Source organism: Sceloporus occidentalis, unplaced genomic scaffold (genome assembly GCF_023333645.1).
Source record: "Sceloporus occidentalis isolate IW3139 unplaced genomic scaffold, rSceOcc1.0.p SCAF_48, whole genome shotgun sequence".
NCBI lineage: Eukaryota > Metazoa > Chordata > Lepidosauria > Squamata > Phrynosomatidae > Sceloporus > Sceloporus occidentalis.
The window spans coordinates 2,662,073-2,683,637 of record NW_028317028.1 but is presented as its reverse complement, the minus strand read 5'-3'; the positions used below and the strand labels follow the sequence as shown (position 1 = coordinate 2,683,637).

At 42.6% G+C, this 21,565-nt stretch overlaps 1 protein-coding gene across 1 annotated transcript in view; it reads left to right on the top strand.

Moving 5' to 3' along the window:
* Positions 1-21,565, top strand: part of LOC149289093 (lysine-specific demethylase 2B) — a 44,793-nt gene that overhangs the window by 16,825 nt on the left and 6,403 nt on the right. The window contains exons 7-14 of the mRNA XM_089491013.1: positions 5,323-5,416; positions 8,091-8,244; positions 9,692-9,807; positions 11,700-11,826; positions 13,015-13,469; positions 14,092-14,178; positions 20,539-20,763; positions 20,991-21,134. Of these exons, the coding sequence (XP_089347139.1) occupies positions 5,323-5,416; positions 8,091-8,244; positions 9,692-9,807; positions 11,700-11,826; positions 13,015-13,469; positions 14,092-14,178; positions 20,539-20,763; positions 20,991-21,134 (1,402 nt within the window). The remainder of the gene's footprint in view (positions 1-5,322; positions 5,417-8,090; positions 8,245-9,691; positions 9,808-11,699; positions 11,827-13,014; positions 13,470-14,091; positions 14,179-20,538; positions 20,764-20,990; positions 21,135-21,565) is intronic.

Here is a 21,565-nt window from a genome sequence, read left to right as displayed (position 1 = left end):
AGACCTCCTTCCATTTGAGGGATGCCCCACAGATGCTCAATACGGTTTAGGTCTGGAGACATGCTTGGCCAGTCCATCACCTTTACCCTCAGCTTCTTTAGCAAGGCAGTGGTCGTCTTGGAGGTGTGTTTATAGTCATTTTCATGTTGAAATACTGGGCCAGTCTCCGAAGGGAGGGGATCATGCTCTGCTTCAGTACGTCACAGTACGTGTTGGCATTCATGGTTCCCTCAATAAACTGTAGCTCCCCAGTGCCGGCAGCACTCATGCAGGCCCGGACCATGACACTCCCACCACCATGCTTGACTGTAGGCAAGGCACACTTGTCTTTGTACTCCTCACCTGGTTGACGCCATCTGAACCAAATAAATTTATCTTGGTCTCATCAGACCACAGGACATGGTTCCAATATTCCATGTCCTTAGTCTGCTTGTCTTCAGCAAACTGTTTGCGGGCTTTCTTGTGCATCATCTTTAGAAGAGGCTTCCTTCTGGGATGGCAGCCATGCAGACCAATTTGATGCAGTGTGCAGCTTATGGTCTGAGCACTGACAGGCTGACCCCCCCCCCCCCACCCCTTCAACCTCTGCAGCACTCATACGTCTATTTCCCAATGACAACCTCTGGATATGACGCTGAGCACGAGCACTCAACTTCTTTGGTCGACCATGGCGAGGCCTGTTCTGAGTGGAACTTGTCCTGCGAAACCACTGTATGGTCTTGCCTACCGTGCTGCAACTCAGTTTCAGGGTCTTGGTAATCTTCTTATAGCCTAGGCCATCTTTATGTAGAACAAAAATTATTTTTTTTCAGATCCTCAGAGAGTTCTTTGCCATGAGTTGCCATGTTGAACTTCCAGTGACCAGTATGAGAGAGTGTGAGAGCGATAACACCAAATTTAACACACCTGCTCCCCATTCACACCTGAGACCTTGTAACACTGAGTCACATGACACTGGAGAGGGGAAATGGCTAACTGGGCCCAATTTGGACATTTCCACTTATGGGGGGTACTCACTTTTGTTGTCAAGGTTTAGACATTAATGGCTGTGTGTTGAGTTATTTTGAGGGGACAGCACATTTACACTGTTACACAGGCTGTGCACTCACTACTTTACATTGTAGCAGAGTGTCATTTCTTCAGTGTTGTCACATGAAACAATATAATAACATATTTACAAAAATGTGAGGGGTGTACTCACTTTTGTGAGATACTGTAGAGAGGGCAATCCTTGCAGATTGTTTGCAGGTACAGCAGTCAACCATATTGGTGCTGTATCTTCCCAAAAATCCTAGCATTGAAAGTGTTAAAATACCAGCACTTGAAATTCCCTGAAAAAATATGTTTTGATGGGGGCCGGTTTCAAAGATATCCCAAATGTGACATGGATGCAGGATGACCAGATGTCAAAATTACAAACTAAAAAAGGCACACCTCCCAAATGTGTCCTTTCAACCCCCAAAGTAGAGCCCTGCGTGGGACTGTTGTCCCGCTACATTTCTGACCATTACTGTCTGCTCCTGTAACATGTGTGTTCCAATCCCGCTCGCTCCCGCAAACATTCTGTCCCAGATTTTAGAGATATGCCTTATACCCCCTATATGCCACTCTGCCCCCTGATTTGCCATATACACCATATGTCACGCCACTCTGCCCCCCTTCCCAGATTTGCTTCCTGGTGTCTAGTGGGGGCAGCCCGTGAACGTCTGCGTGATGCGCGTAGACAAACGTCTACTGCTGGCCGGCACTTTCGCTGGAGCGTCTATCACTGAGCACCAGAAGGTCATGTCACGCCGGCGCTCCGTCAAAGAACCCCCGACGGAAGCTAAGGGCAGCAGTGGAGGTTGTCTGCGCGTATCACGCAGACACCCACCAGGTTGCCAGAGAGGTTGCAGCGCTGCGGGGGATCTGGATCTTAGTTTTATAGTCTGACCTCTATTTGAAGTCAGATTATAAAAAAACAAGGGGTATTCATTCCCAGATACTCATTCATTCCCTCAATCCCACATACTCGTTCATACACACTCCTCACCCCCTTACCTGAACTTCCGCAGGGGTCCTGCTGCATTCCTCTGGCATAGGGGAAGCAGGAACGGAGCAGAGTCATGTGATGTGACGTACATTCACGTGACTCCGCTGGGTTCCTGCTTCCCCTGGGCGGAACAAGAGACAATGTGTATGCGAACAACGTGAAGGAATACCGCCCACAACACATGGAATACCGCCCGCACCAACATGTTTTTTTGATGGATCCTGCGGGAATGCAGTCCTGTACCCCAAACAACCTGACTAAGCTATGTATGGGTTTACATCTGATAAATGGTATTAAATTTAACCAAATACTTAATTTGCTCTTGCCCTAATACAATAATTTATGAAAATCCTCATAATATCACTAAATATGCAACATGTACTTAACTAATTTATTATTCAGAATTATTTGGGCGGTAGAAACTTCAAGTCTGAATATTAAAAAGTCATTTTGAGTATTAAGTTGTCTGATTTTCAGACAAGAGCACTAACAATATTCAGCAGGCATATAATATATACAGGTAATGCACTCTTTGCAGTTGCTAGTCTTAGTTCTGTGGTTACAGGAAAATAAGGTAAAATAATTCAAATCTGATGTTTACATGAACAATATAAGTGGGCAATATCCCTGACCTGAGGTTTGTCCAAATGTCTCCAAGGATGTTTAATCAACTCTATTAACAGCATAAAGGATAATAGATATTAGCCAAATATATGCATTATATGCAGGAAGTTTTACTTCATAGTTTATTTTATGTGGTATATAAATGGATCAGCCTCTCATGGGAAGTGGTAGAGGAAGAGACTAGTTGGGCCGAATGGTTCTTATCTGCCAGCAATTTTATGTTTGCCCCTTTTTTTTTGTTTGGTGAGCAACCTTGCTGTCTCGCAGGTTGTGTCTTGTGTGGAGGGTTACAAGTTGGCCCTGTATACTGCCGCATGTGTGCATCGCAGGGGGGATATGGAATCTCGGAAGGGTGGGTACTGCTATGGAGATTTGCGAAGCACTCAGATTGCCTTTCTGACAGCATTGCGTATCATTCCTTCTACCCCAGCCCTGGATGTGGTTGCTAGGCAGCCAGCACGGATGTACTGGAGGTGTCTCTCTTCCGAGTTAGCCTATCGTTTCCAGAGACCATCGCATACTGTCTGCAAACTGGTGACATCCTCCAGCTTAGTGTTTAGGGAGGTGGGGAGAATGCTACTGCTAACTGAATTCTTCCTGAACCAGCCGTGCCATCAGCTGCAGTGAGGTAATGGACACTGTAATGGAGAATCAGTCTTTTTGGTTACTAGTTGGTTACTGCTTACCAAGGACTTAACATTTTTATTTAATGCATGCAGTTTTTTTGCTGTCCTTGCAGCTTCCTCCAGCCCAAATTAATTGCAGTCTTTCTGAGACTGCCTTGAAATATAATGTGAAGCCAGTAGTTACAGATATTCTATCAAACTTGAAGCAGCGTATCAAAATATTCTTTACATAATTACAGATGGTACTCTGACATTCTACAGTTGGGAAAAGTGTATTTTTACAAAAGATCTATTTTGTGTGTATTGCTATGATTACCAATCAAGGTCGTAATAAGGATGTGATACAGGAATATAAGTATAAGGTAAAGGTTTTTTTGTGCAAAAATCATCAATTTACATGAGGAACAGAAAGGAGAACTGGGTATTTGTGCGGAAATACGTTTTTGTTTTTTTTATATTTCTGGCTGTTGGCACTTATATTAAATCGGATCAACATTGACACCATAGCGTTTAGTTACAGATGTTTTGTGTGTGTGACTGCTGCCTGCATAGTTTTAAGAATAAAAAGAATCACAAACCGGTATCCAGTGCTTTATTTTAACAGAAGAGAAGTACATTTTTTTGGAATAGTTGTCTAGTAAGATAAGTGAACAGTTTGACAGGAACCCGTAGTGCAGTTACTACTCATACCAGGCAATATATATATTGTATATATTATTATTATAATAATTTCTGTATCTGTGGATAGCTACAAAGCCTGTTGATATACAAGTAATCCGCATACCTGGAAGCTCTCTGGGTTTGGATAACTTTCCAGGGTGTAGATATATCACTGTGTGATGGATGGGTGTCTCGTACTATCCATGGTGTGCCATTGCCAGCTAGCAGTGCCACCACACGACCGTCACGTCTTCCGCTGTAACCGAGTAGCAAACCAAGTTTGTGTCACTGTCCCTGTCTTTCCTATATTTCAAGAGTTGAGGTAACTGAGATACTCTGCCCCGTTACGCTGCCCATGGTATCTAAAGTTAGCTACTATTTTCATGGTATTTACCTTTTGTAACCAGCTCAATAATGAACCCATCTGCCCCATGGAGATGGAAGCCAGGGGAACATTTTAGGACACTGACAGCAGTTCTTTCACTTGCCTGTTTAATTTCTTTCTATTTGGTTCCAGTAGAGACAGTTCTGTTCTGTTGTTGACAAACATGTTATGCTACGTAGTACACTATATACCAAGTTTGTTTAACTTGGTGGTCTGTTTGGCTTCTGTAGCAAATTTGCTACCGATTATATATAAACCTCAGTAGGTGCTGCGGTTTCCTTTTTTGCATTTTGTTAGACAAAGCTTAGATCTATCCCCCAGACACAATGCCTCGGAGAATCTTATGCTATGATGGTACCGTTTTTTTCTTTAATATATATATTCTTTTGCACTCAATATCCCTTGCTATCTATTAAACAAGAACACGTATTAAAGTACTCTAAGCGCTTCTTCCAAAATTATGGGGGAAAAAAACACCTGGCACAGAAGCTGCAGCCCTATTGCTGCAGATGCCACCCTCCTCTGCGGATTGACACTCTTTTCTACTGATAGACTGCTTGAAACATGCACACTGTCTAGACCCCCTCCTGGACCCTTTGCCGAACCAGTGCTGGAGCTGGCTGGCGTTAAGTATATCATGTGGACAAAATTATTATTTACCCAATCCCCTGATATTAACAGACAAACCCATACTGTAAGGTAGGGGAAAGGATTGCAAATGTATACACCTGTACTCTAAAGTATACTTTTCATATTCTTGTTCTTACTGTAGATATTTTAGTTTTGTCTGCCACAAATGTATACAATATTTTTTACATTATATTTTACAAGTCTAGTTTTTTTTCTTTTTCTTTCGGAACCATTTTTTCCTCCAGAACACTATCACATTTCTACATTCAGTCCTTCAGAAGATGTGTACCAATATCTGCATTTACAAGCTTACTATTGTAGTTGCTAAGAACTTTTCGTTAAAATGATATCTTCGCCTTCCATAGGTACTGTTTGATGAGTGTTAAGGGATGCTTCACAGACTTCCATATTGATTTTGGAGGGACCTCAGTTTGGTATCACATATTTCGTGGTGGAAAGGTAAGACAAACTTGGTGAAATTTTGTTAAAATGTATAGCAAACTACTACAGTAATAGGCTGGGACCTGATTGGGGGAATTTAACTCTAGCCTTGGTAATACACGATTTCAGTCCCCAAATGTAAATGCTTTAACACTCTACAGCTCCCCTGCAAACACATGATTTGGTGCGTATTACCTACCGTATTGGCTCGGATATAGGCCGCCCCCGTATATAGGCCGCACCCTAAAAGTTTGGTGCTTTTTTAAAGAAAACGTTTTTTTAATAGACATGCTGCCACTCTGTCCCCCCCCTGAGATATGCTGCCACTCTGTCCCCCCCGAGATATGCTGCCACTCTGTCCCCCCCCGAGATATGCTGCCACTCTGTCCCCCCCCGAGATATGCTGCCACTGTCCCCCCCCCGCGATATGCTGCCACTGTCCTCCCCCCGAGATATGCTGCCACTGTCCTTCCACCCCCCCCCCGGGATATGCTGCCACTGTCCCCCCCCCGAGATATCCTGCCACTCTGTCCCCCAAGACTTACCAGAGCAGACTCCCGGGTGTCCTGCGGGGGACATCTACGCAATACGCGTATACAACTTCCGGTGCCGGCACTCTGCTCTAGTAAGTCTTGGGGGCAGAGGTAAAACGCATCGTGCGGACGTTCACCGGCTGCGGCGATGCACGTAAACAACCTCAGCTGCCGGCACGTCTGCACGATGTGCTTTAACAATCTCCCTTGCCAGGAATTCCCACGGGGGGAGTCCCGGCAAGGGAGATTGTTAAAGCACATCGTGCAGACGTGCCGGCAGCTGAGGTTGTTTACGCGCATCGCTGCTGCCAGTGAACGTCTGCACGATGCGCTTAGACAACCTCCCGTGCCGGCACTCCCCCCGTGGAAAGTGCTGGCAGGGGAGGCTGTCTAAGCGTATCAGAAAGTAGGATGCAGGTCCCCTGCACCGCCGCGAGGATCTATATCCTAACCCTGCTGCCTGTCCCGGGCGTCGGGCGCTAGACCCCGAATATAGGCCGCACCCCCACTTTAAAGACTTAAATTGGGGGGGGGGAAAGTGCGGCCTATATTCGAGCCAATACGGTAGTTACTTTGGGCAAGATAGGCATAGTTCACATATTTATTGATCCTTGGTTATGCCAGTAGAACATAAGGGATAAAGATTATAATGTTGGCTGTATTGAGCTAAAACTTTAGAAATCTGGGCACAGCTTGTGTCTGTGAATTTGCTGAAATTATTGGTGTTTTTAATTTTTTATTTTATTTTAAGAGTTGTATGCCTAATGCCCAAGGTCAATAGTTTACTAAGCTCCAACCAAATTTAGCAGAAGAGGAGAACCAAGTCTTAGAACAGAAGATAACCAAAAATGATTTCCTTGTTGCTAAAAATAGAATATATATAACAGGCTTTCAGCTAAAAATCTGCCCCCTTCAACAGGACCGCATAACTCCAGTCTCTCGGACCTCGTACCTTCCCTAAACTTCACACTCATCTTGGCCATAAAACTTTGATTATTATTTTCCATTCACTTGTTCTACCAATTTACGCACCCCAATACGTTCAGACAGTACTTACTTTCAAGCTCCTGATGAAAGTAAATTCAAACATTTATAACCCGCTGCAGTTTGAGCGGTATTTTTCCTGTCATCTAAACAAACATGGACTCCAGTTAAAGTGACAGTCATGCCCATATTTGTTGTGAAGGACTTGCTAAATAAACAGTGGTTCGCTGACAAATGCTAAACATTTTACTTTCCCAGAGAGCGTCTCCTGGTTCAAATGGTTCCGAATTAACCTCGGCAGTGGCTCCTCCATGCCATTGATCTTTTGGCCTGCTGACCATGCTCTTGGATGGAGAGACCATGTGGCCCTGTAAAGCAGTTAACATGAAAACTCTTCGCAGAGCACATTTATTACACGGAAACCACTTTAATTACAAATTGGACCTTTAAATTAGAATAAACTCATAAAAAATGTAAATGATTTCAATACGATTTTTCCACAGTGTTTATAGGAAAGAGCAACACTATAACCCTTTCGGATTTAATTAATCTTATTAACCTGTTGCTTTACAGCCAGCTGCATCATCATGACCTGAGCCTGGCATTGAATAAAAGAACAGTTTTCTGCAAATTTGTAAAAACAAAAACGTACAAACAAAGAAACAACAAAAGTAGAAAAGGGTTTAGAATGTTTTTTTTATATCTCATGAAGGACACATCTATCATACTTTGGGGTTCATTCACTAAAGTGGGAGTTTACAGGAGAGTTGTATATTTTCAGCTCATGAATTCATTATGTATCACGGAAGGGCAATACTGAAAAGGTTCTCCAGCATAATGGTGACTTTGTCCTGCATAATGGGAGAGCAAATTATTCTGTGTGGACCAAGCTTTTCTTGCAAGCAGGAACGTATTGGGGATGGCTGGGCGGCGGGTACTTTAAGTCTGGCGGCTGCCTGATGGTGGATATGCAGGCCGCACATTGCGTTTTTCTGTGTAGCGTGTAGCGTGTGGCGAGGCATAGCCAGCACTTGCTCATGCCTGTTTGCAAGAGTGGTTGACCCTTCATAATGCACAAAAAAGCCGGCCAGTTAAAACTGGAACTCTTCTGCAGCCTCCTAATTTAGTGAATAAGCCCCATAATGGTATAACAAATATATATTTTTTTTCTTTAGGTATTTTGGTTGATTCCTCCCACTGTGTACAATTTGCAACTTTATGAGGAATGGCTGACCTCAGGGAAACAAACTGATATATTTTTAGGAGACCAAGCACAAGGATGCCAGAAGATTGAGCTGAAGCAAGGTTACACATTCTTCATCCCGTCGGGTAAAATCTATTCTGGACTTGTCTCCATAACCTATATGTTAGTGTTATTGATGCTTAGTAAGTTTCTTAATGATTTCTTTGGAATCTGTTTTTCCATATAGAACAGCTGCAGGTTCTTTAACAATTCATTATAGATGGGCCTGGCCCTAGTATTTCTAGCCCCCTAGGCAAGCTATTCTTGCACCCTTCCTGCATGCACTAGCTTGCTTGTAAACAACCTCATGATGACATCATCTACCAACACCGTACCCTAGGCAGCAGCCTCGCTGGCCTGCGTGATACAGCTAGCTCGGATTCTAGATGAAAGAAGGGGCCATTATACTGTTAGTGAGTTTCTGGTGCAATACATGTGTAACCATTCGAGCTCTGTTTTCTTGACAATTATACAGAAAGTTAAAGTACAAAAACCATGCAGCTTGATCATTTATGAACGGGATAAGTCGCCTTATTTTAAGCATATCCTTGCCTGAGAAATGACAGAGCAGACAAAGTAGTAGTTACTTTGCTTGAAATATTTGAGTGAAACAGATTGTATATTGTCTTTCAATGTGTAATTGTTAGGCTGCTGAGTATTTTGTACATGCCACTTACATGGGCTCCATCTATTGAAAAGCTCCGTGTTACTTCCCACTCGCGTGTGTCGGTGTATAGTAAGGTAGTTTGGTCTCCCTACAAGGAAGTGCAGTGACACTTTGTATTATGTAGTCTGTTTATAGGATTTGTCCTATACAACATGTTAATATGTTTCCATGTTAATATAAATAAATATATATAAAATAAATTTGCACTATGCTAACTCCTGGTTCTTCATACATTGCTGAGCAGGGGCTGGATGGCCATCTGTTCATTACCCCTAGGTTGTTGCAGAATGCTGGCATTTTTAAGAGACGCATACTACAATCTCAATCAGAATGTTACGTGTAATACCTCTGCTTTTCTCCTTTCTCCTGCCCTTGTGACTTTCCAATCGGATGCACCCTCAGAAAGAGTTTTAAATGTTTCTTGCTGTGTTTTTTTTTGTACTGATCAGCCCTGGAATTGCTTCCTCGAAGAACACATTGCTCAGGCCGTGTTTAATGGCTCAAGTCCTTTTCCCCCCTTGGGTTGTGTGGAGGCGAGGGGGGGGTTGAATCCTTTCATTCTCACTGGTCTCCGAGTCCGCCTGTTTTTTTTTTCTCCTCCGCCGGTTAGCTGCTGAGAGGCAGCCTCTGTGCGTTACATATAATGCAGAAGAAAGGTATTTCTGGCTGCAGCACTGGTGTCTTGGGAAGGAAGGAAAAGCATTTTTAATCAAATCCTCTCTGGAATGAAGGATGGTGTGTGGATCTTCCCAGATCAAGTTGCTGGAAAAAGCCAGCTTTGTCCTGCCGCAGGCCACCTCTGCCTTGAAGCGGCATTGTATCTGTGTTTGCAGGCCGTCTCACAGTTGGTTACTTTCTGATTGTAGGATGGATCCATGCAGTGTACACTCCAGCAGACTCCCTGGTATTTGGTGGCAACATATTACACAGCTTTAATATTCCCATGCAACTTCATGTTTATGAGATTGAAGACAGAACGAGGGTAAGATCTCTAGTGGCTTTGAATCTGAAAATGTTGTCTCTGTCCATGTGTGAAGATTGATCGTTAGTTCCGTAAGTTTATTACATTTTGTAAGTGTATAATTCACTGAAAAACAGGCTTGCATATTTACTGGTCACTGTAGAGTTAATTTAGAATTGTGTGAAGATTTTTGTTCTTTGGCATTGTACATATAAAGGGGGAGGGGGGAATTGAAATATGTAAGAATAAATGCCAGATATTTGTGCACTTATTTTTAGTATAACTACATGTATTAAGACAAAAAAACACCCTTTAGTGCCAAAATACAAACGGCATCCCTTCACGTTGCAGATAGAGACACAAGTCGCGCCCTGTGTGAGCTACCCTTCTTTTCAGGCACACCAAACCATTACACTGAATAATGCATCAGCACAACCTTCGGTTGCCCTTTCTCGGCCATGAAATGCCTTGCCTTGTATACTTGTTAGGCGACGATATTGGTCCACCATAGCGGAAATGTTAATGCGTACCACATCGTCATGACCTCTGCAAGCGAGACTTCTACTTTCTGGTGAATGTTCTTTTAAGTGAACTGGAATAATCTAACCCAGTTTGTCGGATATGGCTGTACTGTGCTTCAGACAGAGGCCTCTGTTCAGCATATTTTTTCCCTTTCAAATTGGTAAAAAATCTGTTGAAAAATAAGGAACACAAACTATATATATTTCGTGTATATATATATATATATATATAACGTTTGTTTTAAAAATGACCCATGTATTCTAATAGTGGCTTAAACATTACAAGGGCACACGAGGAGCTTAAAGCAGTGTCCCGGATCTTGGTAGATTCTTGATCTGTTTGTTAATTGAGTTTCCTTCCACGTCTCAGCGTGTTATAAAATGAATGACAGTTGAGGGAAACTGAGCAAAGTTATACATTTCAAGCTGGTCCCTAAAACATTGGGGTTTGAAAATATTAATTCCATATGTAATAATCACGTGGCTACATTAAGCCGGATATTTTGGGCACAGTAGTGGTGCCTCTTTAATGTAGGAAGTTTCTAAATCTGGTAAAACAAACAAAATACACTACAAAAACTTTCAGTGCATGAAGTGAGAACCACTCATTACTCCTGAAAGACTGAAACGGTTAAATGTATTTGTCACTCGTGAAACATTATTTTTCATCTTCCCAAAGGCAGGAAAACAGTGTCATCGTCCCCCATTAATATCACAATACAGGCCTTCTGCCATAAAGACGTGTGCTCCAGGCCTTTGCTTCTTGACTCCGTTATCTATTCGGAAAAAAATAACAACGTTTTGCATTGTATCTATAACCATATCAAACGTTCAAGCGGAAAGAGCGATCTATGAAGAGTATACATGCTGTGAAAAATTAAGTTAGAGAAGTGTAACCATTATCTGCTCAGAGCACTTTTTAAGTCAATTTGGGGTTTAAAAAAACAAAAACAAACAAAAGACAGGCCTCCTGTACTGCGTTTCCTAAATTCTCCTTTATGTCCAACATCGGGCAGCTCTGAGACTCTTGTAGAGCGACAACTCCCATGATCTCAGTACCCTAAAAGACAAACTGGGGCTTGCAGAGCATTACTGGGATTGGAGTTCCAGAGCAAATTGAGAGGTACCATCATCATAGAAAAGAAATGGCAAATGGCCCAAACGTTAGCTTCAATAGGGATTTCATCCGTTAATGTTAATTACACGGCAGAAAGAGTTACCTTCTAAAGTATTTGTTGAACCCCAACCCCAGTGTGATCATCTAGTTGTATTTTTATTTTCTTCAGCACACGAGTTTCAGGAATAGATAAGGAATAGAGCTAAAACTTCCAAATGTCCCCTCATGTGTTTTCTGTTTATAATAATTGTTTTGTTCTCTTTTTAACTAAACAGGTACAAGCCAAGTTTCGTTATCCTTTCTATTATGAGATGTGCTGGTATGTCTTGGAGAGATATGTGTGCACTTTGACCAAAAGGTCCCACCTAATTAAAGAGTATCAGAGAGAGTCAATTCTATTTGGTAAGTACTGGTGTTTATAACAGGAATAAGAAAAAAAAATGAAAAATGCTAAAGTATAAAAATAGTGTAGAATGTAATACTAAAATCTAGAATTTAGCAGCGTTTAGATGAGTAAAAGATTTTTCAAATAAAAGTCAGAGGAATTTTTTCACAATTTTTTTACATAATACATTATAGGATATGATCAAAATAACTGTATCTAAAGAAAGCATTTTTGTCCCAGGAAAGAAGAACATTACAGTTTAACACAAAGACCACAGAAATGTTATGAAAATTCACAAAACGAAGGGGTGAAAAATACTTTTTTTTTTTTAAAACGGTTCTAGTTTTTGTATAATATGTTTCAGGCAGCTGCATATGAGCCAAACACCTTTACTCCTTATCCATCCGCCTTGTGGTAACCTTAGATTTTTTTCAGTCGCAATTTCCCAGCCAGGCGTTCTGACTAACAGTCTATGGCGGAACAGACTTCTTTAGAGTTGTCAATGAGAATCCGCTCAGAGTGGATGAGTAGGAAAAGTATCCCGTGCCTGACGAGAATGGCGGTCTCCAGGTCTGCACGTAAAATAAGTTGTTTTTGGTTAAAGAAATCTGCATTAAAATCAGGGCCGGACCGGGAATATACCAGCTCTGCCATAGTGCCATTATTGTATGTCACCTTTGTGGAGTGCTACTTCACGTAATTGTTTTATCTTTAGCCCATTAACGAATCCCCTCACCACCTTACATGCGCTTCTATTCAACATGCTTATCCTGCTAGCGGTTAGCATTTAAGGGCCCTTACCCTTTCATGACTAGACACATAACAAATTGATCCAGGCCATATAAGCTTGCAGTCTATTCTATATACACATTCTGCACCAGCTGTTGTATTATCTTCCACTTTTAAAATACAGTAAAGGCTCCATAGATACTGAATTTATAAGTAATTGAAGTTTTGCTAACTAGCAAAGAGGTTAACTGAACACATACTCGCATACGTCTCCTAATACTCTCAGGATGCTGCAGCTCCAGACATTAGGTGACCATGTGGCCGTCTATAGATCTCCGTGGCAGCCTGACATATGGACGAGGCTTCCATACTAGCCCCGGTATCCCAGTGAGCCAGTCAAGCCCTGGATAGAACCAGTAATTCCTGATTGTAAGGAGAAAATAGGCCTGACACAAATATGTTCCAATGTATTGTAGATGTAACGAGAAAGACCAGTATAGACAGCTTCTCATCTGATTCCTGGTTAGAAATGGAGGAAGAATCATGTGATGCACATACACGGGAGGATAAAGATGATACTATGGAAAAAGCCTCCAAACTTTCAGGCGATGGAGACTCAACACCTACCAGCACGCATTCCGATGGAAAGGAGATGGCAGACAAGATGCAAAAAGCCACCTTGATTCAGTACCTAAAGAGGACTTTATCTAATGACTCTGATGAAAGTGGAAAGTCCATTGCCCCGAGTGACTTTCCAAAAACTCCAACAGGATCTCCAGCTACTGAGGCACCAGCAAAGTGGACGCACCTTACGGAATTTGAACTGAAGGGTTTGAAAGCCCTGGTGGAGAAACTAGAGTCTCTCCCGGACAATAAGAAATGTGTCCCTGAAGGAATTGAGGATCCACATGCACTCCTGGAGGACATGAAGGTAAGTGCTTTTTTTCCCATTGTAGGCTAAAAATATTAGCCGTAATAAGTTATTAACCCCTTCATGGTAAAGGGGTATTTTGAACAGGAGCTTTTACTCAACCACAATATTCCACTTTAATGTTTAGTATATCTACAGTTAAAGTTTTTTTTAGAAAACATATATAAACACAGACCAATAGCCTTTGCCAAGCCAGGGTTGGAGCTGACTAGAGGTAAGTATATCGCATATCGTGGGTGGAAAATAGTGGGGGAAGTTCATATGTGGGGGATTCTGCAGACCCACCCCCATGCATTTGCAAGTGGAACACACATTGAAGTACATATAATGACTGGAATGTCCTATTTAATAGAGCTCACATTGTTGATGTGACCCAACTCCCAGTGGCAGAACCGCTGAAAGATGGGGCCAAATAAGCAGGCCTAATGTAGGTCTATAACAGCCCCATTTTTAATATAGAAAGCTTGACTTTAACACTGTTTTCAACAATGGTGGCGCAGTCTTAGACTGCCAAGCAGCGGTTGGGTGAACCATTGGAAATGAGCAGCATATTTAGTATGAAGACAATGTCTGTATATTAAAGTACTGTCTGCTAACTCTCCTGTCTGTCTCTGTCACACAGACAGTACTTAAGGAACATGTTGATGATGACCAAACTCTGGCCATTTCTGGGATACCGGTGGTGTCATGGCCCAAGAAACCCATTAAGGTAAGCTTAGCTAGCTCGTTGTTTAACAATCATCTAGGGCAGGGGCGTCCAACGTGCGGCCCTCCAGCTGCTGCAGGACTACATCTCCCATAATGCTCTTTCAGCTAAGGGGCTGGCTGAGGAGTATGGGAGATGTAGTCCTGCAGCAGCTGGAGGGCCGCACGTTGGACGCCCCTGATCTAGGGGAATAGTGCAGCTCAATAATTACTGTGCCCATCCAATTTAACTTTATTCAAGTAATGAAATCTTAAGTTATTTGTCCTATAAATATAGATTTTATGAGTAGGGCATCAATAATGTTTGAGCCCAAATTCACTAGCATTTTACCTTCACCTTACTATTTTTATGTGTGGTTATGTTAGTGTGTGAGGTACTGTAAGTGTCTGTGTCCATGCGTGTTAGTCTGAAGGTCTAGTTATGTTAGTGTGTGTGTGTTAGCGTCTGGATGTGTGTGCTAGTGTGAGTGTTAGGGTGTGTTGGTGAGTGAAAAGCAGGGCAGCAGGGATAAAGAGGTCCCAGACTTGCTTCTTTATGCCCCTTCCTTTAAAGGAAGCAGGGTTGAGAAGGGTCACATAATGTCACTTAGCATGACCCCACTGGAGTAGCATGGGAGTGAGTTGTATTTACATTACATTATATATCTGTCTTTGGGGTGGGGGGGGTCTGTGTTTGTGTGAATGTTTGGTTATGTTAATGATTGGATGTGTGTGATAGTGTGAGTGTCTGGGGATGTTATTGTTGAATGTCTAGTTGTGTCAGTGTAAGTACCCGTCCCAAGGTCAGGCTCTGGATCTGCCCCTGAGGTTTGCAGTTTTAGGAGCATACAGAGCTAACTTGTGATGGCTCTTCTGCAGACGGGGTTGGGATTTTCTTGTTGGCACCCAGGATGTGAAAGCCCTGGCATTCTGTGACATGAAATTAACAATGGTGGTAAAGGGAGAATAATTACACTTTGTGCGGGGCTTGGCTAACTTGGTCACACAATGTTTTGAGTCTTAATACCAGATCTGTAGCAGTAGATTGTAAAAAAAAAAAAAAAAAAAAAAGCATTTCTTCCATCTATGGGGGAAGGATTACTAGAGACAGCTTAGAGCTCCAGGAGTGTTGGCAGATATGGTTGACCCTTGGAACATTGCATTCGTTTATTAAAGTAATGGTAGTTTCCGTAACGGTAACCTCAGGGGTTTGCGGCCGGCTGCCTGAAAGCGAACCGAGCACGTTTATCTCCGTAGGCGACACGATACCGAGTCAGCGCTCAGTGTATTGTAATGAAAGCTAACGGTGTATCCGGGTTTCCTCCGTGATCTGCTAATTCAGGTGCCTGTATTCTAATAGCATCCTGCCCTGTCGCCCATCCTAACCTGCCCTTGTTGGCCTTCAGGCGAGCGACGTGCCGGGCTGGGGACCGCCATTGGTCGGCGGCAGGTGGCCAGCCCTTTCCTGGGCAGAGCTCATGAATAATAGGCAGAGCAGATCCCCTCCTCCCGCTTTGTGCGAGCGGTGTGTTCCTCCAGCGGCAGCGCAGGCTCGGGCTGCAGCGTCCCCAGCTCTATGCCGGCCTGGGCCCGGCTCCTGCGATATGGCCCTCTCCCTGAGCAACGATGACGAGGAGTACGATTCCGAGCAGGAGCAGGTCGGTGCCACGGTGCATGGGGCTGTATTGGCAGGCCGAGGGAAGTTCCGCATTCACTCCCGGCTTCAGGAAGCTGGGCTTTAGCTCACATTTCACTATAGAGGTGGGGGAGGGATTTGCCCGGAGAAATTAATGATCGCCTTCGGGCTGTCGTGTTTACCCCGCTGCCCCTATGCCTTGTAATGGCTGCTGGGTGACAGTTCCCCTCGGAAGCGGAGGGGCTTCATCAGCTTGCGGCCGGAGAGGGGTAGGGGTTCCGCTGAGCTGCCGTCATACCGACGGGTCTAAAATGTCTGATGGATGCTGCTCAGGAAAATGTGAAGTCTGGTTTATCGCCCCGGGCAAGAAGTGGTTAATTATTACAGTAGCGGGATCCGTAGATCACCTGATGCCTCTAAAGGCATCGTATACGGGTGGCCTACAGCCATGTACACGTTTAACGAGTTAACCCCTTCAGCTTCCGTAGCACAGTGTTTACCCCTTTAACAGCGACACAATATGTGGTTAGATAGCAAGCAGGGGGCATTAGTATTACATGCTTTACATTTCACGCTATACTGGTAGCTGCAGGTATGCTTTAGGTAAATTTGTAGGTTGGGTGAGCCCTACGAGAAGATGCACTTCAGTAGTTGTGGTACTCCTGGCTCTCGTGGGGTATAATGCCCCGTCATGATGCACCATGTGTAACACCGAGTGAGGGATAAGCAGGCACTTACTAATATATCCAAAAAACCCTCCACTCACCGTCTCTGTGCAGCATGGCAAATCTGTCTTTAATGACTAAAGTACATCTGATGGATTCTGTCCCTGGAAACATCGCACAATTTACTCACCACCAAGATGTCACACTCAGTCCCGTGTGTCCCGTGAGTGAACATTGTATATTAAAACAAATCGGACTGCATTTGAACGGAGATTAAGCTGACCCCCAACTAGCAGATGGTTATAATGGGGAGATGATGTTCAAGAAATACCTTTTAAACTAAGCCTGCTTAGCCCTTTATATAGGAGAAATGATAACCCTTCGTAATGCATAGTAAACCTGGGGGGGGGGAGATATTCATCTGCGGACATCCGGATTCACCCATCAGGTGTAAAGATTGTGAATATCTGGCCAGAAAAGCGTGAAATGACGATTTGGGGAATACAACCTGCTACGGAAATGTTGTTTTCATTTTTAACCCGGTTCAACTGCTTTAGCATTTACTGCGCTAACCCTGATAAATAAATGCCATCAACGCAGAGTCTGAGCCAATGCAATGTGTGATTAGTAGCAGGAAGAGCTTGACTGGCCCTGTTTAATGTATAGTTAAATCGGTGAGGTTTCTTTGTTCTCCCATTGAATTTTTTGTTATACCAGGGGCTCGACAAATCTGGTTTGGACCCCCGTCATGTTTTTATTTTCATATATTAACCCCTGGTCAGCAATTAAATGTTTATTGGGGCAATATGAAATAAAACACACCTTTCTTCAGTGCAGCACGACTTTGTACAGTATCACAGTTAACCCCTCATGACAACAAATATTTTACTTCATTAAGACTCAAGCTTTTATATTTTAACCCTTAATCCTCTTTGTGTTTTAGCGTACCGGTCTGGGGTTACAGTCTCTTAAGCTTTCATAGTAAACCATATGCATGCTAATACATATTAACTATTGGCATCAAAATATAAAAGTAAAACATTGAAACGGGTTTAGCACTCCTCTCCCCATTTTTCCCCTTCATTTTTAAACATTTTGGCTAGAGGAGATCTTTCTCGGGTCATTATAGAGCCTTCTGTGGAAGCTGTTAGAAGATGTTACTTCTGCTCCTAAAGTGTTTTTTATTTATTTAATCAAATAAGAACAATAGCTAATTTTATACTTTTCCCATGAAGCGCCCACCTCTTTATAGCAGAAAGCTAATAAAGATAAGACCTGAAGCTAAATCACACAGGCGCCCAGGGTTTGTCACGCTCTGCGTTACACAGGCCCAGCTCAGCCTGTGTTGGCCCTCTGCAGGAGAGCTGTCAACTCCCTCACTTTGCTATACATTACAAACTCTCTCTTTAACCCCTTAACAACCTTGACGTATCTCATGAAAAACTAGTCCTTGAGGTCCAAGGACGTATCGCCTATGTCATGGGGTTTTGGCACCTGGAGGATCAAATCCCTCCGGGGGGGGGGGGGAACCAAGATCTGACTTTCACATCCTTGTCTCCTTCCACCCCTCTGACAGCTGGGGCTAAAATGTGTGACCCTGACCTGTCAGATCGAATGTGGCCGCGCTCTATTGAATGTAACGGCGCTAAGTTAAATGCCCATACTTACTTTGTTGAATTTCCTTCCAGCCACGTCGTCACTGGTGTCCCCAGGGAATCCTCTTGATGCGGCAGGGATTTGTGGGGTCTGTAGGACCCCAATACTACTGCCAGACTATTTCAGTGTGTGTGCGGGTATGCTGCAGTCCTATCTAATCGAAAAAAGAATATACATGTAAAAAAGTGTTTTTACTAAACTCCTATTATATCTAGCCCCTATCAGAAATTGTTAAAATCATCTACAGCCCTTAAAATAAAAAGTAGTAAAATATCAAAAAATAGGCTCTAGCTGTGTACATTTTATATATCTGTAAAGCGGGTGGGGTTTTTTTTTTTTTTTGTAGATTGTATTCATACAAAATAATGTATTGTGTTTATGTATATGGTTTTAGAAGAAAACCTTGCTTATGCTTAAAAAAAAAAATAAAAAAAAAAAAATACACAATTTGCGTGGGTACGTTAGTTGAGTAAGAGGTTGGACATTGCGGGTAAACAGAGACATAGTAAAAACATGAAATTGCTGTTCTCCTGTTGTGTAGAAAAGCCCCGGTCCTTCAGAGGTTAATGAGTAAACCCCATTTATTTGAATAGTTATGGCCGAGGGGCAAAAATTTAAAAGCACATGGCAATTATTATTTGTTTTATGTATTCAAATGATGTGGATGCGATTTGTTTTAATTATTATTACGCTTATCTTTTCCCTTGCCTGTGAAATAATCTCTGCCCCCTCTCTATAAATACTATAACTGTCCATTTTATGGCTGTACTCCTTCAGAATTGTTTGACTTGAGTCAAAGAATTAAGAGGTGACTCAGTTGCTAAAGAGCAGTGGTGGCCAACACCTCTTTATGGGCTTCAACCCCCTGTGATTGTCTGCCCCATGTTTAACTAGCCGCTGGTTTAAGGCTATGGAAGTAGCGGACTAGCATGAGCTGGGAAGATACCTGACTGCTATACCCGCTGTAGAATGACAGCAGAAGGCTGATCAGAACGTCTTCCCCATTCAGAAAGCGCAAAAATGCAATGAGGGTAGTATACAGGAATGTATTGCTAATATCATTGTCATTTTTACATACTTTGTCCACTCCTTCATAGGGTATATTGGCTTTCATACCCTACCCTGTGGATACTTCATTGTTTTATTAAGTAATCATAAATCTCATTGGTAGCTGGTAATATATTCTGCAATGACATGAAGGAAATACATTTTCGGTTGGTTTATGTTCAGTATGGCAGCTATTGTTCTAGAATCTGACTTTTAGTAAATGTTACAAATCATTTAAATCCCTCCAATTGAGACTTTATCAGGCACATTTCCCTTATGGAAATCAGTATCCAGTTTTTCAACCATTTTAGGAATCCAATATATTGGGAAAACTGACTGTGCCGAGAATACTTTTGACCAGGGATGTCCAACTAAGAGACGTTGTGCGTGTGAAGTTCACAGGGTTTTATTTTGCATCGCAGTTACGGGATGATGATGCCAGTGACGTCAGCTGGCTGTACATTTGTGAAATCAATATGCATTTGCAACCCAAGATTTTGTTTTTGGGTAAAAATGTACTAGATCAAGTCAACTCCTCAATACTGTGCAGATGAGGTAGGCTAGATGGGGCAAGGACCAGGGAGATTAGTTGGATATATGAACGAAGATTCTTCGCGTTGTGTCTCTTCGTCTTCGTATACGTTTTGCTGCCGCCATGTTCGTTTCTTCGGGCTGAAAAACAAAAACACACACTTTGTCTTCGTTTTCATGTTCTTGCGAATACAAATGCATTAAGTCTTAATTGTCGGTGCTTATGCAGGCTTTCAGATTTATTGCCAAACAGATAACGCTCCAGACAGGACTTGGCTGAGAAACTTTCTGTATTATAGTAGTACAATAAAGTGCAAAGGTGTGTAGTTACTCATTGGTTGTAAATTTAGGAGAATTATTTGGTAACCTCCAGAACATGTGAAAAATGTGTATTTCATTGTCAAACTGATAAATGAGGAAAAAAAAACAAACCAAAAAAAAACTTTATGGCACAATATTGCAGAATAAGATCTAAGTTACAATTTTTACACCACGTGCATTAATAAAGTACTGGTTTCATAGAAAGTCCGCCTTACCCAAGTCAATCTACAGTTGAAGGAAGAGCGGAAACTACAATTCCATACAAATATAATGGTCTTTGTTACGATTAGCACCCCGTGTGTCTCTGCAGCGATGAATGCGTGTGTGTGATGAATGTAGCAGCACCCGCCACAGAAGTCAGGGCATGTCTGAAGTCCGTATTAACGGTTATGACTACGTTGTAGAAATCTGTGACGAAGCAGTGGGAGATATGTGACCTTGCGTTTATTCCTCCTAGCTATATTCTTATAGAACGTATAAAGATTACACATTGACATCTATTGTCCCTTTCACTTTTCTCCATGGCCAGAGCAAGGCAGTGGGAAGACCCAAAGGAAAGCTTGCGACATCTCCCGCCGTGAAACTGTCTGCTAACCGCACCAGTGCTGGAGCACGCCGGAGGCGCACACGATGCCGGAAATGTGAGGCGTGTTTGCGCACAGAGTGTGGGGAATGTCACTTTTGCAAAGATATGAAGAAATTTGGGGGTCCAGGGAGGATGAAGCAGTCCTGTATCATGAGGCAGTGCATTGCTGTATGTGATCTCTTTCAATTTATTCTATATATGATTGTTGTTGCACCGTACTAGCATATAGTGTATTTTGATTGTTTTTCCTCCTCCTTCTGAAATATTTCTTCCCTTCTTCCCTTTTTCTATGAATATTACCCCAGCTTATAAAGTCATTGTTCTTTCATATTAGTGTATTGTATTTACATTTTTGCTTTTTTGAGTAATAGTTTTCTCCTCTTCTTTATGTATAGCCGGTACTGCCTCATACAGCTGTTTGCTTGGTGTGCGGAGAAGCTGGGAAGGAGGATTGTGTAGAAGGACAAGAGGCGAAGTTTAATGTCATGTTGATGGAGTGCTCCATATGTAATGAAATAATCCATCCTGGATGCCTTAAAGTAAGTTGTATTGAGGGAGTGGGAGGTTCATAGAGCTTTGCTGGGACTAGTGGTTAATTAAATCTTACGTCTGCTCTTTGGGTCTTGTCATTGAGGGAATGGTTGGTACTTGGGCATTTCTAAAATACCCTTTCCTCTGTGCTGCTGTCACGCATGCCAGTGATCTGGAAGGAGTCCCTGCATGAAAAGAACCATTTGCTTTCCTCATGATACTAGCAGATACAAGATGTATTGAGAAAAGCTGTGGAAACTTGTTTTCTAGAGTTAATAATTACCACTGTAAAGATCTTTGCAAATCAGCATCCTCTTTAACTCCTTAATGGGTGATAGAAGATCCGTAGCAAATGGCAGTCTGGTCTCCCCTCAGAGCTGGGGCCAAAATGTGTTCATTTATAAAAACAATATGTATATTGACTAATCAGCAGCTGTTA